Source organism: Ooceraea biroi, chromosome 10, assembly GCF_003672135.1.
Source record: "Ooceraea biroi isolate clonal line C1 chromosome 10, Obir_v5.4, whole genome shotgun sequence".
Lineage (NCBI taxonomy): Eukaryota > Metazoa > Arthropoda > Insecta > Hymenoptera > Formicidae > Ooceraea > Ooceraea biroi.
In genome coordinates this window covers 1273296-1294325 of record NC_039515.1, presented here as the reverse complement: position 1 = coordinate 1294325, position 21030 = coordinate 1273296, and the positions used below count along the sequence as shown (strand labels likewise).

At 37.1% G+C, this 21030-nt stretch overlaps 4 protein-coding genes across 14 annotated transcripts; 1 reads left to right on the top strand and 3 right to left on the bottom strand.

Annotated features, from left to right (window-relative positions):
• The first annotated feature begins 335 nt into the window (after nt 1-335).
• On the top strand, nt 336-19461 carry LOC105288078 (WD repeat-containing protein 43). Of its 2 annotated transcripts, XM_026973332.1 has the most exons (10): nt 336-554; nt 847-1181; nt 1504-1656; nt 2111-2338; nt 3876-3961; nt 17061-17514; nt 17723-18029; nt 18144-18391; nt 18508-18725; nt 19108-19338. In XM_026973332.1, the coding sequence occupies exons 1-9, from the start codon at nt 499-501 to the stop codon at nt 18705-18707; spliced, it is 2067 nt and encodes a 688-aa protein (XP_026829133.1). In that variant the 5' UTR covers nt 336-498; the 3' UTR covers nt 18708-18725; nt 19108-19338. The 2 variants fall into 2 exon arrangements, with proteins under 2 accessions (XP_026829133.1, XP_011352365.1); XM_011354063.3 differs by lacking the exons at nt 336-554; nt 847-1181; nt 1504-1656; nt 2111-2338; nt 3876-3961 and adding exons at nt 15854-16093; nt 16480-16977 and having other exon boundaries at nt 19108-19461.
• On the bottom strand, nt 4304-6688 carry LOC105288077. The gene is made up of 2 exons (XM_011354062.3): nt 5323-6688; nt 4304-5237 (listed from the first exon to the last, which is right to left on the bottom strand). The coding sequence occupies exons 1-2, from the start codon at nt 6070-6072 to the stop codon at nt 5022-5024; spliced, it is 966 nt and encodes a 321-aa protein (XP_011352364.1). The 5' UTR covers nt 6073-6688; the 3' UTR covers nt 4304-5021.
• LOC105288076 (ubiquitin domain-containing protein UBFD1) lies at nt 7088-10437 on the bottom strand. 2 transcript variants are annotated; one of them, XM_011354060.3, is made up of 5 exons: nt 10410-10437; nt 9431-9820; nt 9160-9350; nt 8889-9077; nt 7088-8761 (listed from the first exon to the last, which is right to left on the bottom strand). In XM_011354060.3, the coding sequence occupies exons 1-5, from the start codon at nt 10420-10422 to the stop codon at nt 8651-8653; spliced, it is 894 nt and encodes a 297-aa protein (XP_011352362.1). In that variant the 5' UTR covers nt 10423-10437; the 3' UTR covers nt 7088-8650. The 2 variants fall into 2 exon arrangements, with proteins under 2 accessions (XP_011352362.1, XP_011352363.1); XM_011354061.3 differs by lacking the exon at nt 10410-10437 and adding an exon at nt 10099-10241.
• On the bottom strand, nt 11327-15588 carry LOC105288073. Of its 9 annotated transcripts, none has more exons than XM_011354059.3 (4): nt 15269-15562; nt 12183-12267; nt 11793-12006; nt 11327-11683 (listed from the first exon to the last, which is right to left on the bottom strand). In XM_011354059.3, the coding sequence occupies exons 1-4, from the start codon at nt 15424-15426 to the stop codon at nt 11637-11639; spliced, it is 504 nt and encodes a 167-aa protein (XP_011352361.1). In that variant the 5' UTR covers nt 15427-15562; the 3' UTR covers nt 11327-11636. The 9 variants fall into 9 exon arrangements, 8 of the variants coding, with proteins under 8 accessions (XP_011352361.1, XP_011352355.1, XP_026829138.1 ...); XM_011354053.3 differs by having other exon boundaries at nt 11327-11687; nt 15269-15553; XR_003407190.1 differs by lacking the exons at nt 11327-11683; nt 11793-12006; nt 12183-12267 and adding exons at nt 13266-13381; nt 13480-13844; nt 14088-14444 and having other exon boundaries at nt 15269-15576.
• Nucleotides 19462-21030: the final 1569 nt, after the last annotated feature.

The following is a 21030-nucleotide window of genomic DNA, read 5'->3' as shown; positions in this document are numbered from 1 at the left end:
GTGTGAATTGTGAATATCAAGAACTAATCCTTAACACAGTTTTGCGTTTTGAATTTTGCGGAAAGCATACACACGGACTTCCCGGTCAACCCGATAGATAAATGTAAATAATTTATAAACAATATAATCGTTCCTTTTACCTTTATTCGCGTACGCGTCAGGCTCCAATTCGCGCCATCGCGGATACAAAATATTTCAATCACGAGTCAAGTTAACCAACTCAGCAAACAGCAAAAACAAAAACTCCCTAAAAGTCTCAGCGGAGTGACCAACTCAATTAACATTCCTCTTTGACAGAGCCAGTGCTGCCATCTGGAAGCTACGTCATCCATCCAGAATATATATGTGTATATATATATATATATATATATACACGCAGCAGTATACTCCTCATCTATATTCGTCGCCTTGGAAGATTCGAGGAAAAACGTCCGACGACTTCGTCAGGACGTTTGACGTTTATTGAAACTTTGACAGTCATATCTGGCACGTACAGACATGTCATTAAACACGGCACACGCCAACGGTGGAGTGCTTCTCCATTCCGGCGAATGGTAAGTCGCAAAAGTTCTTGCAAATTGTCAGATTTACCCTTATCCGCGAGTAATGCCTCTCGAGTATTCCCGAGCCTGACGTTCCTGCAACGCAATATCGCCATAATCTTCCATAATCTGCCTGCGACGATTAGCTCGTTGTCGGCTTGTCCTTGTCGCGCCACCGGAATTCAGACTTGCACAATTACATCATTGAGGCAAAGTGTCTTCCGCGTACTTGGTTAGATTTTGCGCTGATTGAATCGTCAAGTTTCGCAAAAGCTTCCTTTCAACTGTCTTCCACTGTCCGCAGCATCATCCTCTTCTGCGACAATGTCAACATGGAGTTCCATGGGCAGGAGCAGCCAGAGTTCCTTGGGAAGAAGCATGGGAGATTGTACCTGACGACGCACAGGATGATCTTCAATGCTAAGGATCAAAAGGAAAAGATGCAGTCGTTCAGCTTTCCGTTTGTCACGCTGAGTGACATTGGATTGGAGCAACCGGTTTTCGGTGCCAACTACATCTGGGGCAAGTGCCGTGCCCAGCCCAATGGTAACTGGATCGGAGAATGCAAATTTAAGCTGCGATTCAAGAGCGGCGGAGCGGTGGAGTACGCGCAGGCCTTGCTAAGAGCTGCTGCAATGGGTAAGAGATCAATCAAATATAATACTGATGCAGAGTATGCATTTCTTGTAATTAGAAATAAAATAATTAGAATAAACAAATTTCTAATAAATAATTAGAAATAAATACACAGTGAGAGATTAAGTTCTTTTTGTTGTAATAAATTAAATAAATACACAGTGAGAGATTAAGTTCTTTTTTTTAAATTCCATTGTATAGAGTCACCCTCGAATGTGTTTTCATATTTCAGATAGTAGATAATACAATTGGATTATCAGTGATAAGAACTTATCAGTTTGCCTCTTATCAGATGTATTAACAATGTATTTCATGTAAATTTTAGCTCAACGCAATGGTCCACCGAATGATGCCCCACCACCATACACACCTCCAATGTCCGATTGGTATCCAGCGCAGCCTTCAGCTTATCAAGCACCACCGACCGGATATTATGGATGGATGCCTCCAACCAACGTATTCCCCGACGTCCCACCAGGTTCAATACCGGCTTTCTACTTTTTAATATTTAGTAGCACTCGTCCATTTGCATAAGAATTATCTGTTTTGTATACTTGACTATTTTATGGGTAGCACGTATCAAGGCAAACGAAACGTTTACTCTGAATATATTTTCTTCCAATAAAACTAATCAAATATGTTCGTTTTAATATTACAAATTAAAAACTTGAAAATTTGCGCGAATGATTCGAGTATTGGGTTGTAAGGTATATCCGTCTCGTTTTTTTAAAGTTCTTTTAATAATATAAGTTGTAACACATATTCGTTATCAAAAACACTAAAAAGACAGAATGAGTACATGTGTACAACCCGATATAATACATTATGACAATCCTAAGAGGCCAGGCTTGTGACCAGACATGTTGCCACTCTTGTTTCAAAATATCATTCAATGTATATCTCCATCATATTAAAAACGTTCTGTTCTCTAGGCAATACGGTCTTTATGACGGACAGTCCACCACCGTATCCCGGCATACAGCCAGGGTACGGATACGCGAGCGGGCCGCCGCATCAGGGCGCCGGAGGTGCAGCAGGACATCCAGGAGCAGGACATCCCGGGTGGGCAAATCCGAATTACAACGGCCAGCCGATGTCCCAAGCAGGTGCGTATCCCGGGCAACCACCTTATAGCGGTTACGGGCAACCAGCTTATAGCGGTTATCCTAACCCGCCACCGTATTCGACATACCCACAAAGTGGCTATGCACAGCCTGGATCTTACCAACAGCCGGGGCCTTACCCGTATCCGCCTCAGTACTAATCAATTGTAATAAACACATGTATATGTATATTTGTAAATTATGTGCCTATGTTAAACGCTTCGGAGATCCCGAGTCAGTTCTACGGGGCCTGTGTAAAGGAGGAATTTTCAAATGTTTCGCGTGCACGACGAAGAATGATGACGGAATGCGTTGACATTCCTTGATAGTAGTACGCGCGCTTGTGTGAGCAAGTTAGCATTTTTCTTATATATACATACATATATATAGCTTCTGTATACATATATAATAGCTTGTACAATGTAATAAAATTTTCGCTATTCCAATGAATATACAAAAGATTATACATTGTTGATTCTACGACATTACATTAGTGTGTGCATGTTATAACACGTGCATATTATTAATATACATATATACACACAATATAATATTAAACATTGATTAAAGATAACTTGCTGTTTTTATTTGATCCTATCAATTTGAGTCTTTTTCGTTTCAAAATTCAGAAAGGAAAGAACAAAGTGGAATTACTAAAAGGATTTGAACGCATGTCCGCTAAACTTAAAAAGTAGTTGAGCAATGTGGTCATTGCGTAACATGTTCCTTACTCTGTAACAAGATTGGCTTTCACTTGGTTATTATCTCATAGTTCTCAGTAGACACCGCGAAACGGTTTGCGAAGTTAGATATGCCAATATTTTTCCGCTTATAGTTTTATTCGTGATGTAATTGTGTTATGCACCGTGCAAATTTTATATGTATCTTTATCAATATATATGTAAATCAGTGCGTACTAATGTGTCGTTGTTTGTCAAATGATTTGCACCTAGTAGGACGAGTGTATCAAATTCAGAAAGGGTGTGCAGTAAAACGTTTTAAACGACTTTCGATATACAATTGAAATTTTAGGCTCACGAAAGTTCACGATATCATGTTATTTAACGCGTTAATCGCACTTTCTAACAGTCGAACGTTTTCTATACGATTGTATGATTAATTAGATGAGCTGTCGATAAACAACTGCAATTAAAACTTTCAACAATAACAACTTGGATTCAAAACCATGCCAAAACGAAATAAATTCAGTGCATCAAATAGAGATTATGTTTGTATGTATTGTGTTAATAGTGATACTAACAATAACGTTAAAAATGTGCAAACTAACTTATCATTGTTGTACTAAATTTTAATGACATACTCACTAATCGTTTCCAGTTGATATCTTTGTTTTTAATTTTTAAAGCATTACTTTTCATTAAATCTTTGTATACGTAAATTATAAATTTACTGTTAATGCAAATATTTTAATGATATGAGCTGCGTTAAATTTCTTCGAAGGAGAGATTGCGCTTATCGATTTCGTGTAAACGCGATCAATTAAACGTTAATGCAATAGTGATTCAAAAACTTACATATTATGTTTTATGTCCAAGTAAATCATTATTTTATATCGTTACTTTTTATTCGTTAGATGCGAAGGCTGCTGAAGCTGCGCAGAGCGCGTATTACGATCCCAATAGGCCTCAGTGCGCTTACGTTCCACCACCTGAGTATTATGTAAGTATCATACTAAATTCGATACGTATGCAGGTTTCAACTGTTGAAAACAGACGCACCAATTTCGACGTATGTAACAAATTTTGTTCATCTTTCAGGAGAGTCCACCGGCTTATACGAAGAAGTATCAGTGAGAATGCGCACGTTGTACACACACACACACACACGCGCGCCAGTGAATTACATAGTTAAATCGATATGCATTCCACTTTAGACGGATATTACAAAATTGTGTGCATTATTAAGCGTAACGAGCTACCTTTACGTTTGTTACGCAGCAACTCTTGTGATCACTTAAGTTGTTTCAAGACGAAGGTGCACTTATATTTTTTTCTTTCTAGCGCTACGCAATGTTAGAGCACAGATATTGCTGCAAGTGTCTGCAGCAATATCAACATGTATTAATGTATTAACGCGAGTACGTACAATGATTTTCTTATGTACATGTTATGTTTTGAAAACGATTGTATTGTTGTTGTGTTTCACGCGAATCTACGATCTAATTACAGAATAAATGTTTACACGTAATGTAAATATATAAACGGTTTCTACCAAATCACGGTTTATGTTTGTCTTTGCTGAGAGTTTTTATTAAAAGTTACAAAAAATATCAACGACATTGGCACATGGCGCGATAAAAACAACGATCGCAATATCGATCTTCAACAAGGCAGTTTTTCTCGAATAATTTTTATAAACTTCCTCTATTAGTTTAACGATCTATTTACAATTGGAAAATTACTTATATATTATAAATTTGTCATATTATTATATACATTTCTCATTCGCTATCATTTAATGTACAATCAGCGACTTGATCTCGTTCTTCTTTAATTGGCATTTTGCTCACCGGGAGCAATAACATACATGGCAAAAAAAGATATCTCGAATAATGAAGCATTGACTACGAAGCAACACTAAAAATATCGTAACCAATTTCTGCAATATTCCTGGAGGAATAAAAAAAAGACTGCTTAAAGTCCCATCTAAGCAGTATGTACGTAAATATAAATTTTGGCTATAAGTAAAAGGTGATATATAAAATCAAAGGCTTAAAAGTCTACCCGTACTCGGAGGTGACTGTCAGACTAAGACCGTCGTTTTCGACGCGAGTACTGTGATACCAGATCCGTGTATCCAACAGTACAACGTCCGTCGCATCGACAGAAAACTTAAAAGATTTACATTCGCTGTGACATTCTGGTGTCGGCGCCACGGTCCACGTTTTACTGCCTATTACCTGAGCCTGCCACATAAGCCTCGATATGTAATCCAACTAGAAAAAGGATATTAGAGAGAAACATTGGTGCCGAGAACGTACGCGCCTCTACTACATTCGACGATCCAGCTATGAAACTCACGTGCATAACGGCACCTTCCTCGTAGCCCAAAAAAATGTAATTGCTGTACGGGATTTCCGCGTCGTCCGGCAAGAAGTGAGGCACGCTGTAAAACTGCCTCATGGCATCTAGGATCTGCGGATGACAGTTCTTCCAGCCGATGTACCAGGGATCTTCCCCCTCTCGGTGCAGCGCTCGCCGTTCGCTCATCGCCAACACCTCGCGCAGATTCGCGAAGTTGCTCTTGAAGCCGAGGAACTGGCATTCCTCCTCCACCGACTCGTAAGCACCCTTGGTACGCTCGTATAGATCTCGAAAGAACTGCAGGGTGAATTTCGTACGCGCGGGCCAGTCGTGAGCCGCGCTCTTGATTATCATAGGTCGCGACGAGTACGAGTACGCGCGAAATTCCTCTTTGGTCAAATTTGGCAAGGTCAGCGGCGACTCGACGTCGCGGCAGTAATCGCAATTCGCTATCGGCCTCGTGAATTCCCACACGAGGTAATTATTCGGCAGTAAGCATCGAGTTCCTTGGAAGCTCTTGATTATATTAAACTGTCTATTAAATATACCGTAGAGTAATGGCACGAGTAATACTAACAGTACTTTCTTCAGGTACGCGCGTTGTGTCGCAGAGTTGTGGTCCTTAACATTAGCAGGTATAGCAACGGCTCTTAAATCGCTTATCGTCGCTCCGTGTTGAATATAGTCTTCACTTAACTCGAGAAACATTTCTCTGACGAATTCTACGCTCTTCTTCGTCTCTGCCATCTCCTACAGTAACTCAGTTTTTTGATCTTTCGAGCTTGCGATCAATGCAACATCCATACAGGAAGTCATTCAACAGCTTTTTTTTTTCTTGCTTTTCCAGCGTAGTTTCCTAAGTTGACTTCTATCTCTCGTATCAGCATACAGCAAAAAAATTGGGGCTGTCGACACTCTTTTTTTTAGAATTTCGATCGAATTCAATAGCGTTGATAACAATATCACGACTCCTATGCCACTCGTATCGCGCTGCAAGCATCATCTTGACGTTGTGAAATGTCGCGCACATCGGTGTTCATTATCTCTTGCCTGGCACACCGAGCACATCTGTTTGTTTGTCGTGTGAATCATTTCCTCTATTTAGATCTTGACGTAGCTGGTTATTTACACAGCCAGAAGATGAGCGTGGAAGACGTTTAAATCATAAACTCGGCTTCCCGAACGATGTTTGGGTCGCATCGTTACTCACGGGGGTCCGCCCGCTGGTGGTCTCGCTTGCAGATTAACTACCGATTTAAGACACAAACAATAACACATGTACAGGATAATGTACAGCCGCAAGTTTGCGTACTTGCATGCGCAACATTTTACTCGGCCTTGAGCTACATACGCGCGACTGCGAGAGCTGTAGAGTGGCTATCGATTACATACCGAGACTTTCATCTCCCGGCTGGTGGGGATTCTCCTTCCAACGGTACTTGCATCTGCCTTTCGGCCAGAAGGCTGCCCGCGATTAACTACTTTAACGAGACGTTTCCTGTGTCGTATGCTCAACAGATGCATCCGTTTCTTCCCTCTGCTGGAAAAACGGCTTGTACATCGTAACGCATATAAGACACACGTAGAACTTTTTTTCAATATTCAGAGTTGGTCGACGCGTAGTACATGTGCGCCAAGTACATGTAAATGTTTAAAACGATTACTTCAATGCTCGCGTAAAACGTACCGCGGTATTAAATATTATTACGGTAGGGTAGAATTACAGATAGAAATGAAAAGATTAGGAAACGTTAAAGAATAAAGGTCTCAGAAGCATTTATTTTTATCAAATCACACAACGTAATGTACAAGTTTTAAACCTTTGAAATCGACCCTTGAAATATAGATCTTTTTGTGTATAGGTGTATAGACGGTTATTAACGCGCACATCGGAATTACCAGAAATTTTGATTTATCTTAGTCGCTCGCGATTTTACACGATATTCAGACGGTAGAAAACCTAATTTACATCAGTTAAAATACTAAATAGCGTACAGAGTTTTATGTATCTTATCTATCAAATTCTTACGTTTTTTTGCCAAACATGACGCAGTGACACACTCGATCTCGATCTTTTTTACACGTTACTTTTACGTCACTACTAGGCCAATTATAAAACATTGGACTGGAATTTTCTTAAGTTTTATTCTGCATAAAATTTCGTTGTTGTTCCATTATCAAGTCGATATGAGGATACTATTATAAAAGAAAGACTCGCAGACACTTGGCAAACCATCTTTCATTTAGAAGGCATCGATTGTAACTATGCTCGGTGGTGACACAACGTGCTATATTAGCTTATTTACGTCGAAAAGAAAGAAGAAGTAAAAGTACGTACGTATACATATAAAATCTTTCACGCAGCAAATGACTGACGTATAATTTCTCTTGCAAAAACTACAACGAAAAGTAAAACCTTGTTAAAGCTTGATACGTACCAAACGTAAATTGTTCGTGAATTAAGTATACCATACTTAAATTATTAGACAAGATGAGCAAATAGTACATAATTGTTGTATGAGTGATCTTAACAAATGATACATTGCACGAATGAGCATTTTAAAGTTTGGCTTTTAAATGCAACACATTACAATTTGAACTGATCTATAGTCGGGACTCGGTAAGAGGTATCGCTTTATCAGACAATGCATGTTAACGATGTATTAACACAAGTTAAGTACAATCAACTTGTTATTATTAATTATTACTCTTCTGTGCTATAATATTCGTACCGGAGAATATCAGATTTTTATTGCACACACAAAAGAGATTTTTGCATTGTCATAGATATCGAATATTTTTTTTTGCAAATTTTGAAAAACTCATCGTTTCTGATAAATTTGAAAGCCGAACACGACGCCTTAATAAATTAAAGAGAGAATTGAATAGTTCATAGTTAAACGTATGTATATATATAGCATATTATATATATATCACAACACATTGTTAATTATGGAAGTTTTACTAATCACAGTTTTCATGTAAAAGACTGTCTAACTTACGTTTAGTTGCGTAGAAAATCCAAAATATACTTAAATTTCAAATATGAAAATATAAAACATTGGCATGGTGTAATTACATCAGTTTTCTTTTCCCAATAAATCAAGACTAGTCACATAAATTATTCCCTTAATACGGACAGACTACGTTTATTGGGGGGAACACTCTCACGATGATAATTCAACTCGAAATAAATTATTACTTACTGTTAGAAATGTGAGTGACTAGTTGACAGTTTTTATCAATGTAACAGCAGTGTTTCGTGTCAATGTTTACCTGATTACGTTTCATTTTTACAGAAATGAAAATTTCCATCGACTATCGATCAGAAGTAACACCACTTGCCAAGAATAGCGTCTTTAATAGCGGATATGTATTGTGCAGGAACCCAGTATATCCAGTACCTCGAGGCTTCCGTAGTGCCTAACTGTATCGCCTGTAAATGTTCCAGATTTACACAAAATTAAAGATTGATACACCGCATGTAATAAACAAACGTGTGCGGCAAGGCAGGTGAGATATATGTATATATATATATACACACACACACAACACACACACACCATAATGTGATACTCGGGATGGTCGTGAATGGATTCGCTGTGAACGCCTTTTATCGAATTCATAGGTATCTTGTCCGTCCTTTCCTTCGTGCCGATCCAAAGCTGATCTTGTTCCAATTTGAACGTCAGCCTGACCTTCCCTCCAGATTTGTTCAACATTCCAGCTAGTGGGAATTCAGGCAAAGGTTCCTACACAATTAGCTGACATCAGTTGTGGTAAGGCAAGTATCACCATATGCGCGTACAATTGACTTTGCATAGATTGTACAACCTTGCTGTCTAGTATTCCTGGCATCACGTCCTCCGGGATACCCTTGTCCAACACTTTTCTGTGTACTTTTTGTTGGGAAAGAGGCTCCTTGCTGACCGAAGAGACGGCTTCATCGATGAGATCTTGCTTCGTTGGGATTGACACTGCCAGCACGTCATCCAGCTTTGACCCGACTATCATGACTTTGGCACCTTGGGTCGTACGAGATAACGCTAGTAATTTTGTAATCAACTCATGTAAACGAAAGTGAATAGTGATTAGCGATCATTACCTTTTGTTACCCCCAAGTTCCTAAGAGTCTGATCGTCTTTGGCTAGTCCTTTGAACATAACTTTCTGCATCGCTTGTGGCACCGAGATAATCTTTTGCAAGTGCTTCTTCAACTCGGCGACTGTACCATCTAAAGCAAAGTCCACACTAATTTTCTGCTTGTTGTAAACCACTGTAAAGTTTATATTCTCCGTTGACGACGAGTCGGATGAATCAATCTCCGTTGCAGCTGCAGACGCATCCTGTGATTTGCCAACTGAGTTGCTCTCGCATTCCGCCGTAGGTTCACTTGTGTCCGTCGTCGCATTCTCAGAGGATTTCGACTCTGACGCGAGTTCTGGACGAGGGGACGAGTTGCAACAGCTGTTATTGTCATCACTCTTTGCGGTATCTAGAGAGAAAGAGAAGAAGAGAGAAAGAGAAAGAATGAGATCTTGTCAAAGGCAGGATCCGCTTAACACCGATATAGCACCAATGTAAACATTTTCCTCGCTCGATTTTCACGATCACATTTTTTTAATGTAATTCAATCGGATCGATCACACTTAAATTACGCGCTGAAACTATTTATCGCGCGACAGATACGAGCGTTTCCAACTAGAAGAGAGGTTAGGCTGGAGATCTCTCGAACTACGTTTATTCGACACGTAAATTTCCGCGCAAACGTACGTTGCTGCATCGGGCTCGACGGCAGACGGGTAATCCGTAAGCGCACACTCGACAGCTTTCGCAAAGAAGAAGAAAACGCAGCGTGATGTTCGAAAATCCTGACTTGACACACAGCCGCACAACGCGCATGTGATGGTGCGTTCTCACGGGCTCTCGAGCGCGGTCGCGACGCGCTTACTCGCTGGCGTCGCGTTTCTCACGTAGCCGCGAGATCGGCGAAGCGAATCGGGAAAACGAGAGCGACGCGCCGAAATCGCGGGTTTCGAAATTTTTCCGGGCGACGTGAGAAATAAATCGGAATTGGCACGTACCCGTGCGCTCCATGTTGCACCGTGTTCCATTGGCCGATCAAAATTGTAACAGAGAGCGTTGCGCATCGTGATTCCCGTCGCGCGATCCTCGCAAATGACTTTCGAATTTTTGAATCTGCCTACGTCTCGCGAGTACGGTGCAGCCGTATTATATTATACATATCGTACGGTCGTATTACGGTGTACGGTATGTATCGAGAAGAATATAGCCAACCGCACCATGGATGCGCGATTATTTGAGAGGAAGAAACGCGTAAAATAGCAGTAATTAATTCAAACGGCTGAGCTGAGGATTCAATGTCTCTCGCAAGGATTTTGTAGATTTGTTGTTTTATTATTGTCCGCTGCGTTTGCAAGACACAACCGTTGTACTATACAACGGTTACAACAGGTGAGTACTGTAGTTTTCCTGGCACTACCGATCGTTGAGCGCAAGATGTTGGCAACGCTTATAGTTTTGTGAACGATTAACAATTACGCACGGTGATTACTTTTCCTTTAGTGAGCGCGCACTCGACGGTTTTGGTGTAACAGTGGCGAATGCACTCGACGATAAGAGCAATTATAACGGTTATTCAAAGATTTTATGTCTGTTAATGGATTTGTCTCTCAAACAAAGTGAGAAGTGAATGGTATTAGACGCATATATATTTCCGGCGTATATTTAATTATTTGGTAATAAAGATTATAAAGAGCCAATTGTATATAGAGTAATTTGGGAATATTCTTATATGAAATAGAAAGATAAGTTTATCTGTGCTTTTAAATTTACTTTTAATATAGCGATATGACTTCGACGCGGTCCACTTAGCGCTACAAACGCTTAATAAACACTATCTTTTTCTTCTTTCAAATAAAACGAAAGATGGAAAGTGTTTTGAAGTATTTGCAGCATTAAATGACCATAAGACTGCACCATAAGATGGTATAAATGTATTTTCAGCTGTGCAATGAATAGAATTCGTGGAGCTACAAGGTGTCCTATAGAAAATTTTACTATACATATGGCAAACTAAAATCCGCATAGATAATTGTTCGTATAGATTTTTGTATTTGTCAATATTTGATAGAAAGCAGCAATATAATGACGTATATCCTAAACCTAGAACAATAAAAAAAGCTGCCACTACGAGTTGTTAGATAAATATGATATATCCAATGGATAGTCATTCGCTAGCATCTCATTTGGTACATAATGATTATCCTCAAATCTGCAAAAATATTTGCCTAACGTGTTGTTATTGAATGGTTTTCGCCTTTCCGCCTTGCATAACCTGGCTAAAACAAAAAAATATCAAATGATGTTTGCACAAATACACGTTATTATGTACAGTAGCCATAGAGAACGCAGAATAATCCAGTTTATATATTACAATCTTATACCTTCTTCAAAATAATATAATTTGTTGTTCTCGCCAACGACTGCATAACTCCCCCATACAATATACGAATCGTTTCTGAGATACGGACTTCTCCATCCGATTATAACGCCTTCTATCTTTGGTACATCAATAAGTTTCACGATCATTCCAACTGCGAATTTCATTTCCGGCCACCTCCTTATTGGTCTGCGCTTGGGCTTTGGTTTTTCATAAAACTAGAGAGTGTAAAATAAGATAATAAATAATATTATCTCCATAATCAACGCATTCTAGAATAATCTCTTTAAAAAAGATAAAATGAAGTAAAAGATTTATCCTATGTACGTAAATGAAAAATGTGCATTAAATGAGCAATAGGGCAAAATAAATTCTCACACACACATACACATACCTTAGATATTTCTTCTTCCATCTTTTGTAGATCATCTAGTAGAATTTCGCGTCTCGACGCTTCCTCGGATCCAACACTAATAATTCTACACATATATAGAAACACGAAATTTGCTTAGAAATCATTTCTTACAACAATTGCTTTATCGCACAAATGTGGTTATATGCTTAGCTCAAGATATATCAATACTTGTATATAATAAAAAAAGGTATATAAAGACCTAACAAAGCGTTTATATACGCCATTACTTAGTACATTCTTATTTTTATATTATTTTTATTTGTATTAGAATTAATTCTTATCATGTGAGAAAAATCAGTTTTACACAAAATATAGAAAGAAACAAGAAAAAAACTGCAGGACTTTCACTTCTTTTCTTTAGTTATAAACTTATTTAAGTACCTTTTGCAATGAAGTTATATTTGATAAACTTATTTTTCGTCTTGCATAAACGAAACTTAATTCCCTAATCATAATCACATCGTCTGGTTTTACGAAATGTTGAAGCTCTAACATCCAACGGTACTTTATATGTCCGTTTGAAAACCCTTTAAATAGATGTGCCAGTGTTATAGAAAATGCTAATTGCAATACCAGCTAAAACAAACAAAGAGTCATAAATAAAACTAAAGTTATACAAAACAAAAAAATATACTTAACTGTACTTAAAAAAATTGTTTTAATATTAGAAACGAATTACCCCCTGATGTGTCAATGATTTACTATATATCTCTGTTAATTTGCATGTTTGTGCCCAATTATTTTATTTAAATCGTCAATTTTACGAATTCTTGTTGAATATATGTATATATTATACACGAATAATTACCTCTATGGAATTTAGTTTGCTACATAGTTCAGGATTTCTTAAAGGATGAGAATTTCTATTCTTATAAATCCTAAGACAGTCATTTTCATTCAGAAGGACTCCATTGTTCAAAATATCGATATAAAAACGTTCGGCATCAGAATTCATATTACTACCATAAAGTAATGAAAAAATATGTATAATTTTGAAAGACACAAATGAAAATTTAGAAAAGATATGATTGATCTAAATTGATATTAATCTTACTAGTTTGATTTCCAACTTAAAAAACATTCAAAGTTGACGTATATTATATTACAGAGTAGACCAAGTCTTCTTGCAACACTTTCGTACACAACTGCCACCGGTAGAGTACAACCACTTCTTTCTTCTAAAACCCGTTACAATTTAAGCCATGAATGTATTAACATTATAAGAAATAATAAGTATGAAGCTATACTTAATAATATATTATAATCTATAACTTACGTAATCTATGCGAACGTGTTCAATATAAAAATTGCTATTTCTATAACAACATTTAGCTGAATGTTCTATATAAAAGCCTTGGAAACTTTCGAAAGGAAAAAGTTGAGATAAAATCTTGCAAAGGATATTTAGAATTTGTTTCCCATCGTTGTTGTTCAATTGATTCTTATCGATGTTGTTGTATTTCCAAAACGAAAGCTGTTCATGGGGTACCGAAAATATTGGATGTGTGGGATGTTCAATTCGAATTTGCTGCATCACTTGTTCTGTGATATTATCGAGTTCCTTCTGTATACGTGAATAAGGATGTCTTTGTTGAGTTGATACCATTGTGAGAAAAAAGTTGCCGCCTCTTCCAACAGCTGCTGTTCAACAGGACGATTTATAAATTCCTTCCAAACATCTTTTAGATGATAATGCTTCAGATATTATGGAAGAAATTGTTTAGCATAATAAATATTTGTCAAATCTTCCGTATAATATTCACTAAACATATTTATATTTTGTATATTCACTGTGCGATAAATGTTTTATCTTTGTAACATATATTTTGTAATAACCAATTCATACACATTTTTCATAAATATTCATTACTTATTAAATCTTACCTCTCTGATCGTTCAAGTAAATTTGTTAATTCACTTATAAGAAAATAATAATTCGACAAAGGATGTGCCGTTTCATCTGGATGAATCAATAAATGAATATCCTCATTAATATTAATATAATTGTTATCGTAATTGATATCATGAAATCTAGGATCTTCTCTATAATCATAATATATGTCAATATAACCACTATTGTCCCGCTCTGGAATTTGGTGATAGAACTTTCTGTTCATTTGCGTTAAAAAATGTCGTAATTCTTTTGCACATTTTATACCTGCTTTTGTTAATTCTTTAAAATTTATATATTTAACACCTTTATGCATCTCTTTTTTACAACCTTTTTCCAACTTAGACCATCTAAAATAAAAATATAAGGAATATATGAACTTTTGCAAATTATTGCCAATATAATATAAATAAGCTACTGTTACTTTAAAAAGTAGTATGTGAAATATGGAAACTTTAACATAATTGTGTCTCTTTTTATGCAAAAGTTGTAAATAACAGGCCATAACAAGGAACAAAGGTAATAAACCAGTCTATTTCTCCAGTATACTGCTTTATTTATGATTGCTGTGCTTGAGACATTGCGGCACAACAAATAGAATTAAATATATTAAGGTGATCCTGAGTCGTTTTTATTATCGGCGGAAACGTGATTTTGTTGAAACACTATACTTTTTAATGGTTGTGCAGAATGAAAAATCCTTTTCCACAAATAAAGTATACACGGTAATGGATACGGCTCCGTTTGAGTTTATATTAAAAACGGGAAAAAGTTCGAAAATTACAGTTTTGTTATCGATAACCTAACTATCGATAGCTTAACTTTTGCTTAATATAAAAGTTTAACATTTTGTACATACAAATGGTGGACCACGTGGCTGGGGACAGAATGAAAGAATATGAAAATGCTTTTAGAAATGAATTTAGAAGCGTAGAATAAAAGAATAGCGTTTCAACAAATTTTGTACATATGAAATCGTTACCAAGAGTAAAAGAAAGCACAAGATTAGGTCCTTGATATCGTGCAAAAGGATTTTTCATTCTGTGCTATCAATGAAAAAATTTATTAAAAAAACTGATTCATTCCGTCGATAATACAGACGGCGCGAAGGAGTTCACTAGACATTAAATCGAATCTTCAAACAAATCGAATTATAAAAGAAAATAGAAATTACCTCTGACAGCATTTCCATCGCCAACATGAGTTGCTGCTTTCGATCATGTCACGAAAATGCTTGCATGTAGAGGAAAAATTTACGTCTTTAATACTGATATCATTAGTACGTAGGATGTGAAGTATCATATCTTCGCCAAGAAAGGATATCGTAGCCATTACGACGAAAATTCAGGAAAAAAAGTATAAATTGATTTAATGTAATACCAGAGAGAAGCTTCTCTCTGGCAATACTCGTACAAAACGTGTCTATTCAGTGATGTCAGGCGGACCGCGCAGTGAACGCTACGGCTGCGGCCACAGGCCAATCAAATTAGGGTAGTATCAAATTAGGGTAGTAAGCCTCAAGCCGTAAGAAATTGACCAATCACAATGCGATCTTTCTCCTCATATTCCACTGAGATTGGTCATTTCCTTACGGCTTAAAGCTTACTAACCTATTGTGGATCCGGCCTGAGCACCCCTACTAGTTACTATCCCCATGTTCCGATATTACTGCCGATAGTACTGAAAATCTATAGTATACGTGACATAAACTATAGCTTTCTGTACTGGCAGTCAAATATCGGAACGCAGCCTATGACCGTGGTGAAGATGATATTTAACCTATACATAAGTATCCTTCAAAATGGCGAACGCGGGGTGCTACGGTTTTTCACAGAATGGGCAATATTACGCGTTTTGTGGTAATGATGGCAAATTGAAGATTTATGAGACCGCGAGCGGTCGATTGAAGCACGAGTACACGCCTAATCGACATTTATCGTCGCCTTGCAGCGTTATAACATGGATCTCCGTGAGCCTGCAATCGATGGGCAATGTATCGGTAAATACACCATGTGCTCTCTTAAAATGCCGCGCAAACTGTCATTCTTTTTTTTACTCTATTTTCGAATTTCTTGTACATAATTGATTCTCGAGCTCTCGGCTATTACTAAATCTGATCTGACGAATGTTTGTCATGGTCATGTAAATTTTCTTATTGAAATTTTATCATCCGTATCTGCGTGAAGAGGTTATGTGACACACCGCGTGGTTGTTTTATGCTCGCATAAATATAAACTTCCCTCTAAATTCTCAAGTCGGTGAGATCGTTGGATTGTCCGAACGAGTATTTCTATTGAAAAACTATGATAATGGAAGGATTAGTTGACAATTTATTTACTTTGTCAAGTATCTTAATAACAAAATGGTTCTCGTGTGTCTTTCAAGCCCTTGCCAAGAAAAAAGCGCAGAAGGAAGTCCGTTTCGGAAGATGCCGAGCACAAACTGGTAGTAGCAATGGGTGCGACAAATGGAAAGATTACTCTTTATGATGTGGCGGCAGCGTCCGTTAGCGGTATGTTGGAGAATGGCCATTCTGCCACTGTCACAGCGATGGCTTGGTCGGCTTGCAGTGGATTGATCACAGCGGCTGACGATTATCACATAGCGGAATGGAATCTTCAGGAGAATGGGATCAAGTGTAAATGGAAATCGGGCAAGGCCAAAGTAACAGCCCTGGCAATCCTGTCAAATGGAAAGTCCTTGCTGTCAGCAGAGAGAATAATTAAGTGGTGGAATTTAACAACGAAACAATTAATTCGTACATTTACTGGACATGCCAATCATGTTAGCTTTCTTCATCCTGTAAAAGTAGACGATGCAACTAGCTATCTGATAAGCAGTGCCTGTGCGGATAATTATCTCTCTGTCTGGGCATTAGACAAAGTATGTCGAGCTTTATCTCACCTTGAGTAATAGTTTTCTCTGTAGAGAGAACTTTTATAGATGAATATCATTTTTCTGTTTAGCATAAAAATGACAAGGCATCGCTAGCGACATTAGCCATGCAGGATGAAGCTACATCCGTTTCGACACTCGTTACAAATGAATCACAAGTAACCGTGTTGGTTACAACTCGGTCGGGTCAAGCACAACTGTTCAAGTATCAAGCAAATGGCCATACGAAACCATTGAAAGCATCCTTGACTGTCGCAGTTGCCTCAGATGTTAATCAAAAAGAGAGTGTTCAACAAATTCCTATTATAGCCGGTCAGTTAACCGAAGATGAAAAGTTATTGTTGGCATACGGTAGTTACTTAAACTTAACATTTGAGAAAATTGTGCCCGATTTTTCGGATAAAGTGCAATGTTTGATCAGATCGGAAAAGCTTGACGCAAAAAAATCAAAGGAAAGAAAAGAAGAAGCGATTTCGAAAGTGAAATCTGCTGCTATGGAAGGAGACGTTGAATATCTCGCACCAGGTAAACTAACAAATTATAATAGTGCACATGTTTTTCTTTCAGAGTCGTCGATCAAAAAAATATATAAAAACTAATATATATATATATATATATATATATATAGTTATATAACAATAATACACGTAAAGAAGGCGATCAATAGTAAAGAGTGCTGGAAAGAAGGAAATTAAGCTAAGGAGAAGAGAATTGACAAAATGTTCTGTTATAGGAATGGCCGTTCCAACGACGAAAAGAAATAGGACCAGTTCAGGCTCTCAATTGCTCCTCAAAGACAGATTAGAGAACCTTAGTTTGGATGCGGATGCAAATACACCAGGAAGGCTACCGACGAAAGGGGCGAATATGGCGCAGTTACTGATGCAAGGATTAAATAGCAAAGATAAAACCATCTTAGCGACGGTGCTGTTCACAAGAAACGAGACTGTAATTCGTAATACCATCGCAAAATTACCAGTGCAAGCGATAACGCCGCTACTCAAGGAATTAACTATAATGTTGCAAGGCAAAACATACGCGTAATTATGTTATTATGTTACTTTTTTTATTTGCATGGTTTCTCTAGATGTTCTTTTCATTTGTGAGATTTTTCGCACAAAGTTTATCTAACGTTTCTCTTGATCCATATTTAGGAGTAAAATCGCGGTGATGTGGATGCAAGCTTTGATCACGACGCACGCAGCTCACTTGATGTCACGACCAGATATCGCAGAGACGCTCAGCCCTATCTTGAGTTTTATCGACGCGAAATTGATACTTCTAACGGCCGTACAAAGATTAAAAGGCAGAGTTTCCCTCATAACGGGACAAATATCTCAGGCTAACGAGGAACACGACAAGAACATAATGGAAGATAGTTTGCTCATCTATCAAGATGCAGGTATAAGTATACTATGTTGGCATATTAATGTGTCTGTCTTAAAATTTAGCTTGAATACTTTACGCATCAGGTAATACTATCAACAATTTTATAAATTTTATAAAATACATGCACAGATTCGTCGGATGAAGGTGGTGAGGATGAAGTTGACTTGAGCAGCGAATCCGGCGACAATTGGGAAGAGATGTCGGACCAAGACGTTCAGGATGAACAGGACGAGGAGGATATCAGGAGTATCAAATCCGAGGAAAAGGAGAATGATGATGATGATGATGATGATGATGATAATAACGATAACGATAGTGAAGGTGCTTAATATGCAGATGACAATGATGTTAGTATGATAATATATAATTACTGTGATAATGGTTTTATGTACTCTGATTAATTCATAGTGATAAAAAAATAGCACTGAATTTTTAGAAAGAAAATAAATGCCAAGCACACGCATGATAATTTTCAACAAAAATTGCTAGATGCTCGAAAATTGTTCTAACTATACTTGACGATAGTCGACTAGGTTTAATAAAATACACAAGTGTAAGAAAATTACAAAAAGATTTAGACACTATTTAAATATATTAACTACGAAAAAAATTCAAAAAAATAGAAAAGAAAACTGCCAGGGAATAACATAACAATGTTAATTGCTTGTAATTAACTTTACTTGCTATTTATTCTCTCAGCGTTAATCGATGTTATAATATTGCTTTCAGCAATGGATTTCAATTGTTGTCATCGCAATGGAGCCATCTTCTGAGAAGACTATTGTAATAAAAATGATGTAAAAAAATACTCCTTTTTTTCTTTTCAATTTATTTCGTTATTCGTAAGCATAACAAATATTAAACAAGAGACAAATATAATATGTTTTAATAAAGCAGTCATAATATTCGGTTCGTTTCTCTCGTTTACAACGATCATATCGTATATCCAATTCTCCAAAAGAAATTTCCTGAATATATAATTTTGTATAACTAATTAACAATAACGCTTTCTTACCTCTTAATCTTTTGTCAAATTCTACTGATGGAGATGTTATATTCAAATAAAAATTAAAAAACAACATATACAATATGGTAATACGAAAAAATTGTCCTACAAGTAGGGGAGACCGGGGCGAAGTCATCATTTTTTTCGGTCCCGATTTTATTATTAATTATTTTTTAATAACAAAAATATAAACATTTAATCATCGGAATCCGATCACTGCTGATTTCAATTTTCGCCCACTGCTTGTTGAAGGCTGCGGTTCTAAAGTTTCGTGTATCACCATGATGAGACATGGAAGAAGCGGGATCGAATTCGTTTCCATGCACTGCCTGCCGTGACATGCGTCTCTAGTGTATCATATAATTTCAGCTATTTCTTATCTCGTTTCTTCGCCCCGGTGGTTTGGTGACGACTTCGCCCCGGATACAGATTTCAAGTTTGGTCGCTCATGAAATATTAGAAATCAAAAATGAAAAAAAACTACTGGATTCGTGTTCAGCATACATAGATCTTTAGAATCTTATCACGAGATTTGGAGACAAAATAATATTTAAAGTATTAAAAATTTTTGACGCGCAAAAAATTTCACTTTTGACGTCCGAAAACACGTTTATCGTAAAATAAAAATCACAATATTACACATAATGACTTTATTAACTCCGTTGATCACATGGGCATGCCATAAGTGGCATTTACGATATTAATGGCGAGTTCACGCAAATATTTTGATTTTGATAACTATAGGGATTTCGCCCCGGTGATGACTTCGCCCCAGTCTCCCCTAAAGCTTTTTATGCATTGTGGAAGATGTGACGATAACTTCATCGTAAAATTTTATCATAAATGCTGATGATTTGGGTAAATTTTGATAAATTTGGATTGGTTGTAACATAATTGCTGTATTCTCTTAAACATTCTGAATTCTTTTGAATTTAGATTTAGTGATGATCAAGTAATCCATATATCGCTCATGATGGTAAGATAATTTATTATATTCCTATCTTACGTTAAATAATTCAGTTAACAAACAAAGAAGTGTAATTGCTTCTTTATATTTTTAATAATCTACCAATCTGTGACAATATCTCTCTCTCTCTCTCTCTCTCTCTCTCTTACGTGATGTTTTTTATATTAAATAAACTTTATATAGAAAATATGTGCCCTATCTCGGAGGCACAGACTTTTCCCGTAGAATTGTGACGTACGCGCATACCTCGATCGTAACTTCAACGAATAATTCCATGGAAAAGTACAAGCATACGTGATTGTTATGTTTTGCACGAGTTGTATTGAAATTGCTTGTACAGAGCATGCTATCACATATAAATTCTGTTATTTGGAATTTTAAATAACCTGACAGCTAATCAAATCACGACGAGAACACCGGATAAACTTGATAAACTTTGAAAGACCGGCCGATAAACCGGCGCGTGTCGTCAAACATCTGCCAGCGCGTATATCTAAGACACACCCTACAACGAAGATATCTTTCGAATGTTAAATACCGTGACCTGCAAAGTGCAAATAAAAATAGCATCCATGAAGTAACATGTTTTGTCGATAATTTGCTCAACAATTGCGACCGTCTTAGCCAAATCAAGCTTTCATTACATTTTTTATCAAACTGTTTTTCGAGTATCGAAAGG

Excerpts from the sequence above, each read along its gene's own strand:
- LOC105288077 (XM_011354062.3), bottom strand. The coding sequence starts at position 6,072 with ATGGCAGAGACGAAGAAGAGCGTAGAATTCGTCAGAGAAATGTTTCTC. Across the intron at positions 5,238-5,322 it reads AGGAAGGTGCCGTTATGCAC|TTGGATTACATATCGAGGCT; the intron begins GTGAGTTTCATA and ends TCCTTTTTCTAG.
- LOC105288073 (XM_011354053.3), bottom strand. The coding sequence starts at position 15,426 with ATGGCTACGATATCCTTTCTTGGCGAAGATATGATACTTCACATCCTA. Across the intron at positions 12,007-12,182 it reads TGGAAGAAGAAATATCTAAG|TTTTATGAAAAACCAAAGCC; the intron begins GTATGTGTATGT and ends TACACTCTCTAG. Across the intron at positions 11,688-11,792 it reads ATTATATTATTTTGAAGAAG|CCAGGTTATGCAAGGCGGAA; the intron begins GTATAAGATTGT and ends TTTTTGTTTTAG.
- LOC105288078 (XM_026973332.1), top strand. The coding sequence starts at position 499 with ATGTCATTAAACACGGCACACGCCAACGGTGGAGTGCTTCTCCATTCC. Across the intron at positions 2,339-3,875 it reads CGGGCAACCAGCTTATAGCG|ATGCGAAGGCTGCTGAAGCT; the intron begins GTTATCCTAACC and ends TTTATTCGTTAG. Across the intron at positions 18,030-18,143 it reads TTGCAAGGCAAAACATACGC|GAGTAAAATCGCGGTGATGT; the intron begins GTAATTATGTTA and ends ATCCATATTTAG.
- LOC105288076 (XM_011354060.3), bottom strand. Across the intron at positions 9,351-9,430 it reads GAACTTGGGGGTAACAAAAG|GTGCCAAAGTCATGATAGTC; the intron begins GTAATGATCGCT and ends GTACGACCCAAG. Across the intron at positions 8,762-8,888 it reads ATCCCGAGTATCACATTATG|GCGATACAGTTAGGCACTAC; the intron begins GTGTGTGTGTGT and ends GAACATTTACAG.